Raw genomic sequence first — 12389 nt, forward strand, 5'->3', positions numbered from 1 at the left:
ACGCGGGTTAGATGTCTTGCCCAAGGACACAACGACAGCGACAGACTGAGCGGGGCTCGAATCTGCAACCGTCCGATTACGGGGCGAGCACTTAACTCCTGTGCCACCATCGCCCATATTATATTATCCATCCATCCATCCATCCATCCATTTTAATTCGCTTATCTGGAGTCGGGTCGTGGGGGCAGTAGCCTAAGGCGAGAGGCCCAGACTTTCTCTCCCCAGCCACTTGGACCAGCTCCTCCGGGGGAATCCCAAGTCATTCCCTGGCCAGGTGAGAGACATAGTCCCTCCACCATGTCCTGGGTCTACCTTTAGGTCTCCTCCCGGTTAGACGTGCCCAGAAAACCTCACCAGGTAGGCGTCCAGGAGGCATCCTGACTAGATGCCCGAGCCACCTCAACTGGCTCCCCTCAATGTGCAGCAGCAGCAGGTCTACTCCGAGCCCCTCCCGAATGTCCGAGCTTCTCACCCCATCTCTAAGGGAGAGCCCAGCCACTCTGCACTGAAAACTCATTTCGGCTGCTTGTATCCGCGATCTCGTTCTTTCGGTCACTATCCAAAGCTCATGACCATAGGTGAGGGTAGGAACATACAGTGGTGTGAAAAACTATTTGCCCCCTTCCTGATTTCTTATTCTTTTGCATGTTTGTCACACAAAATGTTTCTGATCATCAAACACATTTAACCATTAGTCAAAGATAACACAAGTAAACACAAAATGCAGTTTTGAAATGATGGTTTTTATTATTTAGGGAGAGAACAAAATCCAAACCTACATTGCCCTGTGTGAGAAAGTAATTGCCCCCTGAACCTAATAACTGGTTGGGCCTCCCTTAGCAGCAATAACTGCAATCAAGCATTTGCGATAACTTACTACGAGTCTTTTACAGCGCTCTGGAGGAATTTTGGCCCTCTCATCTTTGCAGAATTGTTGTATTTCAGCTTTATTTGAGGGTTTTCTAGCATGAACCGCCTTTTTAAGGTCATGCCATAGCATCTCAATAGGATTCAGGTCAGGACTTTAACTAGGCCTCACCAACATCTTCATTTTGTTGTTCTTCAGCCATTCAGAGGTGGATTTGCTGGTGTTTTTTGGGTCATTGTCCTGCTGCAGCACCCACGATCGCTTCAGCTTTAGTTGACAAACAGATGGCCGGACATTCTCCTTCAGGATGTTTTGGTAGACAGTAGAATTCATGGTTCCATTTATCACAGCAAGCCTTCCAGTTCCTGAAGCAGCAAAACAACCCCAGACCATCACACTACCACCACCATATTTTACTGTTGGCATGATGTTCTTTGTCTGAAATGCTGTGTTACTTCTACGCCAGATGTAACGGGACATTTGCCTTCCAAACAGTTCAACTTTTGTCTCATCAGTCCACAAGGTACTTTCCCAAAAGTCTTGGCAATTATTGAGATGTTTCTTAGCAAAATATAGACTAGCCCTAATGTTATTTTTGCTTAAAGGGACTTTACAGAGTTTTTAATTTTTATGCTCGCGATTGCCCCCTCAGGCCAAAAGCGTAACCGCAGCTTCAATGCTATCTGAAATAAGGTTCCCCCCCCAGACATCCAATAAGGACTCAAGAGTTGAGCCTCCTCCATGTTCAGACATGGTGGTTCAGACATGAGGATAGCAAGCCTCCTTGGGGGGTGTTTCAGGCATGAACCTATTGAAAAGATAACCCAGGACTGACCCAGAACAAACTGGTGAGATTATATCTCCAGACTGGGCTAAGAATGTCGTGGGCATCCCATCAGAGGAGCTGATGAAAGTGGGAAGAGAACAACGGACAGCAGTAGCACAGGAGGAAGAGCGGGTTACCCAGTAATAGGAAGGTTGCAGGCTCGATCCTGGCTCCGGACTGAGACTGTGGCTGTTGTGTCCTTGGGCAAGACATTTAACCCACCTTGCCTGCTGCTGGTGGTGTTTGGAGGGACCGGTGGAACCTGTGCTTGGAAAGCCTCGCCTCTGTCAGTGTGCCCCAGGGCAGCTGTGGCTACAATGTAGCTCATCATCACCAGTGTGTGAATGGATGAATGACACACTGTAGTGTAAAGCACTTTGAAGTCCTCTGACACAGAAAGGTACTATACAAGTGCGGGTCATTTTCATTATGGGCTTTCCTTGTGGTGCACCTATAACCTGGTCCCAGAAAAACGTAAGACAAAACACGGTCTTAGTTTACATTAGCCCTCTACATGACCAACCCATCTACTATGAAATTACTATAGAATATGTTCTACAATATTTAAAACAAGGTGGACCTCACTTATTGTCATTATAAAGGGATGAATTAGATTTCAGCCATATAGTTCCTCTACAGTCTGCTGAAATGAAGGAAATTCAAGATTATCTCATCCATGTTGAAGATCATCTACTTGAGTTTCCTGCCAGTGTGAATGGTGCCATGCTGAGTGAGATTCATTTAGCTGAACACATTTTCAGAACATGTCTTCTCACCCAGCACGATATCTACAAAGCAAGGGTAAAGCTGGATCCCAACTTACCATAGGCGACTTCACACCCCAACAATAGACCAATAGGTCTCTCAGGGTCAGACAGTTGGTTTTACAGACTTATGAGTTATTTTCTATCATTAGTACATTTTCCCTAAAAGCATTATTCAGCAATTTTTTTTAAATGTCCACAAAATAATAAAAAACTGTAAACAATCCTTGTTCTAAGGCAGTGAAGGAGCAAACCAATTGAGGGCACTCGTTGACAGTTTTCAAACCAGCTCAACACCACCACACTAACTGGGCAAGTTGGACTTAATTAAAGTGAACATCATGCATGTTTAATCACGACTGGAATAACAATAAAGTTGCTTCTTTAAAAAAAATAAAAATCACTTAGCACACAAGAAAACCAAAGCTCAGTGGACAGCAGGCAATGCTGACAACACACCACCAAATGTCAACGTGAGAAGAGGATGAAAACAAGGAGAGAGAATCCATTCGGCATTGATCACCTGTAGCAGCGGTCTCTAGCTGAAGTTTTTTTAAACTACCAGGTGCAAAATGGCCACCGGAGAGCCAAGTGTTGGCAGCACTCTAGTGTCCATCAGTGAGGCTCAGCACAAAAGAAAATCAATACACAGATCATATCTGTAGTTGCCCTGCTTCTATGAGTATATGCACATGCAATCCCCCCCCCCCCCCCCCCCCCCCCCCCCCGCAGGACTAACTCCTCAACTCAGCCCTACAGCGCACACGCTATAGTCTGAGTCGGCACGCAGCCAGCAAACATCTGCAGAGTCACGGCTCAACTTGGCCCCATACAAAATACACAAAGGTCTCTCCTGTCTTCTTATTTCTTGGCAGACCAAATTGTTCTGCAGAATTTTGGCATTGAAGGAAAATGGAATTTTGCTATGGAGGCAGAATAGTTGACGAGCTAAATGTCAGATGCAAAATGACACGGTTAAGTCAGCAAGTTGGACTAAAGCTTTTAGTCTTTAGAACAACCCTGTGGTTCCACAATGTCATTTTACACCCTTAACATAAACCTTAAACCAATGTAGTCACCTTAATGGACTTTATCATGAAAAAACATCACAATTAACCCATGTGACTGTAGGATGCCAGAGACGTGGCTGTCGAGATCATAAAAACAAGTGTCAGGCGTAGGAAGTGTAACTATATTGATTTGCAGCATTGAGACTAAATAATCCAAAGGGTTCATGAAGGCAATTGGACTTTATTGGTTTCTTGAAGACGTTCCGCTTCTCATCTGAGAAGTTTTGTCAATTCTAACTGGAATATGGGAGAGTCACGCGTATAAGATGTAGCTGTCTATTGTTATTTAACAAGCAGAAACTACTCTGGGTTGTTTGAGCTAATTTTGTTGAAACAAACATTTTAGCAACAACTTTTGGGAATATTGATTCAATTTGTCATGAAATCGTGTTCTAAATTGCTAAAACTCTATACTACACAGGTGTTACTGTGCAGAATTAGAATATGTTAAAAATACAGAAAAGCCCCCAAAAACATACCTAAATTCATTAATCTTGATCCGATCGTAGGATTAAATCAGTGATGAATTCTTAAAGCAAAATTATATTATCCATGTCATTGAAAGACTGTACCATAAAACTCCCAAATATGTCCAATTATTCAAACAATTCTCTTAATAAAATCACTTTTTAGCACTTAAAGATCAAGTTAACTTATTTTTTCAATACATTCTTTTCAATCTTCTATTTTGTGTCAGTGGCTAATGCAGGAAATAGGGGTAGAAGTCTATTTTCACATTCAGCCCGTACGCTAAACTCAGAGACCAATTGTTTAAAAAAATAAGTAAAAACATGTTTTTCTGGCTTTGGAAAAAATGTTGATGTGTTTACACCTCCAATACTATGACAGATATCATCTGTTTTTTTGACTTTACGATCATATGGTAAGTGGCCTGTATTTGATATAGCGCCTTCTAGAGTCCTGGAACCCCCCAAGGCGCTTTACAACACAATCAGTCATTCACCCATTCACACACTGGTGGAGATGAGCTACGATGTAGCCACAGCTGCCCTGGGGCGCACTGACAGAGGCGAGGCTGCCGAGCACTGGCGCCACCGGTCCCTCCGACCACCACCAGTAGGCAACGTGGGTTAAGTGTCTTGCCCAAGGACACAATGACAGCGACAGATTGAGTGGGGCTCGAACCTGCAACCGTCCGATTACGGGGCGAGCACTTAACTCCTGTGCCACCGTCGCCCACATCTATAATATTTAGATGTTGTAATTACATTTTTATTAGGGGTGGGAATTAATATTTTAATTACAATTAAGCCTGATTAATTTAAACTAATTATCCCCCAATTGGGGGCTGAAAATGTTTAACAAGTTATGCTCTACATATTAATAAATATCATCAAGCTGCACCTCTAAAGAAACTGCAGAGCCTGGGCTACAAGACCATATAAACTTGTTTTATGTGTTAAAACGCAACCAAAACTATAATGAGATTAATCATAAATCGCTCTTCATAAAAAGAAAAAAAGAAAACAAACATTTTTACGGTTATGTTTTCGTAGAAAGCAGATAGGCAGAAACTTTATCCATCTGAACTTTATTACAGGATTTTTTTATTATTATTTATTACTTTACTAGGAATCTCCTACAATCTTTATGCAGATGACATCCAACTGTACATCTCCTTTAAGCCCCATGAGATGTCTAAGCTGCAGCTGTTACACACCTGCTTAGACTCTATTTAAATCTGGATGGCTGGGAGCTTTCTTCAGCTGAATGAAGATAAGACTGAGATCCTCATCTGTGTCCCAGACAAGCTGGTTCCCAAAGTCAGAGACTCTCTTGGTCAGCTTGCTTCTCACACCAAACCTTCTGTCAGGAATCTTGGCGTGACCTTTGACCCAGCTCTCACCCTGGATTCTCATGTCAGTTCTCTTGTTCGCTCTTCCTTCTTCCATCTCAGGAACATTGCTAAGCTGAGTCCCATTCTGTCCCGCTCTGAACTTGAGACAGTTCTCCACACCTTCATCTCCTCACGCGTAGACTACTGTAACTCTCTTTTCTTCAGCCTTCAGAGAGTACAGACGCTTTTTTCTCAGCTCCCTTATCGGCTTCCCCAAGGCTCTTGTCCTGTCTGCTCTTGTCCTGTCTGCCTACAGAGCACTTCTCTGCATTTCTCCTGAAACCACTACTCTCTTTTTGGAAATATGGACTTAATTAATTGGTCATTCAACGTGATTGACAAAATTTTCTCTACGATGAGAACGGAGAAGGGGGCTCCCACCTGTCCCGAGGGGACATTCGCATCGGGATATGCACTCGATTCTTGGGAGGTCTGGCGAATCGTGTGCCTCTCTCAGCTGTCCATCGAGGACGTGGAAGATTTGTGGATATTCGGCCTGATGATCACTGGATTTCTTCTGATTGGAGTGGGAGGATATCTGGTTTTCTGGAAATTTGGGAAGACGGGAGCGATTGGAGTGCGACCCGTACCCACGGAATGTGCCGCTCGTGCGGTGACCTCACAGACTGGGACGTTACTCGAGGTGAACCGTAAGCTGGACAATGTCCTTGTGGCGTTGCCTGTGTTAGTGCGCAAGATGGATTTGATCTCGGAGAGGGTCGCCGGACGATGCGGGGATGTGGAATGTAAAATTGGCTTCACTGGTGGACATGAATGACCACTTAGAGACTACAAGACGGAGGGGAAGATTATCTCTGTCTACCCTAAACAAAGTTATGTTTATCCTTATCTGACGCCATAGCAGCCTCTCAAGGCTGCCTCAACACACCCCCACAAAAGGAGGAATGCCGACAGATGCTGTGTCCCGACCTTCACCCTCTCCCTTCAGGCTATATCTGCAGAGACCTCAATGTGCTCTCTGTTCCTTATCTCTCCCTCCCACCTGTTGTTCTGCAGCTGGTCGATGCGCCGCAGTGGCAGCTCCCATTGGAGGCTTCAGGATCCCGCCCACCCCCACCTCCCCATTGGACTCTGATGTTGTACACGTGCTGTCTGTGCTTCCATGTCGGGTGTTTTTTTGCATTGGAGTGCTACACCCTGCTGGTGTAACCCTGTTAATGCCTTTTTTTCCCCTCCCTGAACTTTCCTCATGTAACACCCTTTTCATCTAACTATTAAGGTAGCGCGACTCATGTTGCGAATGACCGCAGTCACCAATTCTTGTTATGTGTCTTACCCACGTATGTCTGATCTTTGAATTGTGTGTGCTGAAACTGAATTTCATTTCTCTGTATGTCCTGCACATGTGGAGAATATGATAATAAATGACTCTTGACTCTTGACGTGTCTGAGCAGAACCTCCCTGAACCGTCTACAGGTGGTTCAGAATGCCTGTGCTCGGCTTCTAACCAAGTCCTCCAAACACACCCACATCACCCCGCTTCTCCTCCAGCTTCACTGGCTGCCAGTCAACTTCAGGGTTCATTTCAAGATCCTGGTTCTGGTCTATAGGGCCTTACATGGACAAGCACCATCTTACATTGGTGATCTTCTTAGTCCCTACACCCCCAGCAGGTCCCTGAGGTCCAGTGATCAAAGCCTACTGGTTGTGCAGCGCACCAGGCTAAAGACCAAAGGTGACAAATCACCTTAGCAAGATTTATGGCATGACTGCGCCTCTCAGGAAGAGAAGCAGGGATCTGCCGAGACGGAACACTGAAATTACATAAAATCGGAGAGTGGTCTGAGAAAACAGGCCTCAACGTGTCCACATTAATGGACTGAAGACCAGAGGAAAGAACTCGGTCAAGAGTGTGTCCCTTCACATGTGAAGAACCCTGAACCCACTGTGAGATATTCGGAGAACTTAACAGGTGCAAAAAATCCTTGACCATCGGCTTATCAGGGCAACAAATATGGATGTTAAAATCTCCTACAATCAAAATCTGATCATATTTCAACACATTCATAGCCAAAAAGTCAGCAAAGTCTTTTGGAAATTCCACATTCAGTCCAGGTTGGTAATAAACCAACACCACAAAAAGTAGAAGAAAAGGTCCATGTTCAAAAGAGTAAACCTCAAAACTATAAAAAGGACTTAAAGGGATAATCTGTTTGCAGTTAAAACCTGATTTATAAACAATGAGGAGCCCCCCACCCCTGCCCGCAGTTTTTGGCGCATTAAAACAACTACAGTCTACAGGTAATAATCCCAACAGGGCACTTGTGTCTCCCATCAGCATCTAGGTTTCACAAACACCCAGAAAACCGAGCCCTTGTTCCTCAAAGAAGTCTTTCAGAATAAGAGTTTTGTTCATTACAGACCTTGCATTAACCAGGCCGAGGCGAGCCGATGATGACGTCTTTGGTCCAGTAGCAGCAGAATCCAGAGACACAGGTGCAGTTGTCATGTAATCCACAAGACGCAGATTAGCAAGGTTGGCACCCTTCCAGCGGTAGCAAAACTCCTGGAATACACGTTGCGATGGAGCATCCAAGTTGAAGCCCAACAATGGCACCAAGCAGGATGGTTGAGGATCCAACAGGCGCGTCGGCACCACGAGAAGACGTCCAGGCCCACACAGCCCAGCAAGCTCCTTCCAGGACCGGGGCAGTTTGGCACGTAGGTGCAAGTTTCCCACCTCGACAGCCATGACGCCGACGGCGCCTCCTCCACTGATGATGACCGCGGATGATGATACACACCGCTGAGGCACAGGTGGCACCGAGAGGCGCCGAAATGGGCGCGGGGGACTTTAATCCCCCCGGCACGTCACAATCACCAGGCTGATGAAACCAACGGAGTTCCAGAAGACAACACTGTATTTTCTGTTTTAGTCAAATTGTGTTTCACACCCAAAAACCAAAAGCTAGTGCGTGTAGTGATTTCAGTTTTCTCAAGGCAATAAAAAGGAAAAGTACATCTTGAGTGGTGCCTGCTTTGGTTTCAGGTTGGATACACTCGATTGTAGGAATTTGTTCCACAAGTATTTTCACATCCACATAATCCGAAATGGAATTAAGTGTCTAAATCACAGTTGGTTGCTAATTTCTCTTGTTTACACATGTAACAGCTTTCACGCAGGAATGAAAGAACACTTTCTTTTTTGTGAGGATGAAACAAAATAGTTAATCATCATGGTGTGAAGCTGTGTTGTGACTGGATCAAGTTGTATCCTTGTTCCAAAATGAGACACCAAATAAGTAGGTCATAAAGATCAGTATCCACTGGGAGGGAGAACAGCTATTTTAAATCGAAACCACTTCTTTGTGAAAGCCTTGTAATTTTTTTGATTGAAAATTATAACTGATTATTTTTAGTCAGCATATACAAATATTGCGGAATAGCTCATTGAACTAATACTTAACAGTCTAGCAGTGACCATGACTGTGGGAATAAAAGGGGGTGGAGGGATTCCTTGAGTGGAATTAAATTATCATTTTGAGTGAAATCCAAGACTTTCAAAAGAAACTCACACATTTGTTAATTTGCTAACTTAGTAATTGTAATTGCAGTGTTATCTAATTGTGAATAGATGCTATTAGGCTAAATTGATAATCAGATGAAAATTACAATAGAAAAAAGACTAAATAGCTTCATCTGATACTATCTCATTTATTGTGGAATAATTCAATAATTATACACGACCCTGACTGAACCTAAGTTGAATGTGGACCGTGTTGCTGTAGTCACTCGTTCTGCACAAACCAGCATTTAATATGTTTTTTTCTTTATTTACTGTAAAACAAAACACTTACTTTTTACTGCCCCCAACAAAAGATTAATAAGACAAGGACAATTTTGTGGTATTTTTACAAAAAAAAAAATCATCCAATGTTTTTGTCCCTCATTTTTATGTAACATAGGTGTAACAAAAATTTTATCCATGTTTAGGTTTGATTACCTTCCAGTTTAGCACCGTTCTTACACCACATTTACGGAAGACCACCAACGTTCCTTTAAGGGTGACAGAACCTATCCCAAAGGTACAAACACAGGTTTTTGCAGAGCATGAACATTAAGTCCCAGTTCTACACTTTTGTCATTTGTGAAATAAACAAATTAACTACAAGCTATGCTCAAATCAGGGGCGTGGCTATGGGTTGCTTAAGTGGGCCAGGGTCCAACCAATCAAGTGGTTTATTTAAAAAATATAGTACATAAATGTGTTTTATTTTGTGGGGTGTAATTTCACATCGTAAAAAAATGTAATTAAACATAATCCATTTTAAATCAACAGCATTTCTGATATACATCGACAAAAATTTTGAAGCAAAAGAGGAATTCCCCAAAAAACTTATTTTCAATTACATTTATTTGGGTCCATTTTTTATCAGTTCCAGGCTGAGAAGCAGTTTATGGCTACAACTAAACAAATGGATGCCTTTACAGCCCGACATCTCCCAGTTATAAGTGACTAAAAGGAATATCATTGCTCTGTAATTTAATTAGAAGGTTTAGTATTTATGTGTAAGTATTCCGATATTGGTAATCAGTGTTTCGGTGAAAGCTGATGTATCTGAACATTCTGACAACGATTAAAAGCGTTTAATATCTGATATTGTACAGTAAGCTCACCAAGCAGAAAAGGTTGAAGAAAAATGTGTTGGAAAATTGTCTTTCTTTAACCCTTTAAGGCCTGTCATAGAACAAGTTTGCCAGAACTTATATTAACATTTTTACATGATGTGGTGCCATTTCTTTGGAGTATTTCAACCTGCTAGACATCAATACAACCCTTACATTCTAAGTTTTAAGAATATATATTCAAAGTGTTCATAGCAACAAAATACTTTACTAAAAAGTGCAATTATCCAAACAGAAATTGAAAAGCACATAGTTTTCTGTATGCAGAAAGGCCACACCTTTATCCCTCAAAATTGTCAATGAAAAAAAAATGGCACACAATCCTTACAAACAACAAATTTATTTGAAGTGCCTCCATAATTTACTTTCTGACATACACTCATTTATATAAACTGTAACAAAAACGAAAACATAAAAAATAATAATTAGCAGGAGTCTAAAATTCTTATGTTTAATATTTGTAGCTAATTTTCAGTAGTATGTAGTTTTCCTTTTCTCTCAATAATAATATTAACGATAATAAAGAAAATTGCATGAATTTATACGTGAGGAAACTGAAAGTGAAACTTAAACATCCTCCGACGCTGTAATGGTTTCAACTGCTTCGAAGAGTGTAGTGGGTGTGTGATGTGTGTAGGACGTGTTTGTCTAAACGTATTATTGCGAAAAAGCACAAGAAAAAGCCGAAAGACTAGAGCTACAAAGAACTACAATTCGCGGGAAAATGACATCAAAGCATGTGATTAGGTGAGTGATAATCATGTGACAGTTCATGTTGACAACGACGTTTACTGTAGCGTGTGAAGCCCTGTGAGCTGCAGATCAGATCGAAACAGCGTCTGTGTCTGAATGAAAACGCTTTTCTCATTTGCACATTTTGGTTGTCTTTGCAAATTCATTAGCAGAAATACGCAGCACTCTGGGACATGTTCAGTGTGTGAGATAAGTGTAACTCCTCTGGTTTAATATGCAAAAAAAAAATGTTGTTCTATTTTATTTAGTTTCAGTTTTACAAGCATTTGAACACAGAACACAGAAATGGGAGCACCGGCGCTCCCGCCGGTCTTAAAGGGTTAAAAAAGTTTAATCTAAAGCAATTATGGTACAGTTTCCTTTATTCGGTGCATCTTTTTTTTTTTCAAAGCTTGTTCCATACTGCTTATAGTTAATGTATTTAAAACTGTGTGTACACTCCTTGGAAACCTTATAAAGTACATCTTACTAGTACCGGGTCAGACCCCACTTTTGTCTTCACAGCTACTTTACTTTGTAGCATTAATTCATCGTGGAAATGTTCCTCAGAGACTGAGTTCAAGTCTTTCCAGTTCCCTTTGATCTCTATCATCAACAGACATTTTCGTCCACCTAAATGCTGCTCACTGAATATTTTTTTATTATTTCAAATAAATGGTTATGGGTGGCACCAACCACCATCACACGTTTAGTGTACATTAGATCTTGGTTCTTCCTCACCCTGAGTAATGGTTTGAACTTTAGTAAGTCATTAATGACGTCTAGATCAGCAAATGCCTTGAGCTAATCAGCCATTTGTGTTAACGAGCAATCGAACAGAGGTGACTCAAAAAGTGTTCAACTAGTTTACATATAAAAAAAAATTAAATTACCCTACCTGGTCCGGAAGTTAGCAGGGTGTGGGTGTCCATCATACAAGGACAGAAAGTCGTACTCTTCTTCTATAGCAAACGACAAGAAGATGAGCTGGATTCTACTTCCTTCCTCCCCAACAATGACCCAGGTGCAGTTTGCCCCATTGGGGTAGCCGTAGGGAAAGCCAGGCGACTCTATACTGCCGTTACGGCCTTTTAGAGTACCGCCACAAGTGTAGATGAAACCTGTGAATGAAAAGAGACACCACATACTTATTTCAGAAAGACATGCATGAATGTTTACACAATAGCATTTAACCATCTAGGAGGATAGTTTTTGTTCAAGAGGGCCAAATGTCTAATGCAAACAGAAGAAAACTGTTAGAGCTATATTCAAGCCGTGTGACATCAAAAAGTACATCAAGTGACACAAAACACACACAAAAGCATTTGTCATAAAAATGGCCTAAATAGTTACTGACGGAGAATTTCTACATATTAGCATGAGCAACACTAAGTAGGTTAGTTTTATTTTGATGCCCTGGTTTCAGATACTTTTACATGATATGTTAATCAAGCGCATATGCAGTGATTGCAGCCAAGACAGGAACTCCTTACAGTGCAGCTCCAGATATCTGAAGCTTGAGATGCTGCCAGCTCTGTAATCTTTCCCCACTGTACTTCCCCATAGCAAGGGCAGAGGCTAGGAAGGGTTTCACAGCAGCCTCGATGGGTGCTCTGCATTCTC

The 12389-nt window shown here is 42.1% G+C and overlaps 1 protein-coding gene across 10 annotated transcripts in view; it reads right to left on the reverse strand.

Annotated features, from left to right (window-relative positions):
- Positions 1–12389, reverse strand: part of LOC107372769 (CUB and sushi domain-containing protein 3) — a 630513-nt gene that overhangs the window by 488372 nt on the left and 129752 nt on the right. For all 10 annotated transcript variants that reach the window (XM_070547446.1, XM_070547444.1, XM_070547452.1 and 7 more), the window contains exon 2: positions 11665–11887. In XM_070547446.1, the coding sequence (XP_070403547.1) occupies positions 11665–11887 (223 nt within the window). The remainder of the gene's footprint in view (positions 1–11664; positions 11888–12389) is intronic.

The sequence above is a fragment of the Nothobranchius furzeri genome, chromosome 19, assembly GCF_043380555.1.
Source record: "Nothobranchius furzeri strain GRZ-AD chromosome 19, NfurGRZ-RIMD1, whole genome shotgun sequence".
NCBI lineage: Eukaryota > Metazoa > Chordata > Actinopteri > Cyprinodontiformes > Nothobranchiidae > Nothobranchius > Nothobranchius furzeri.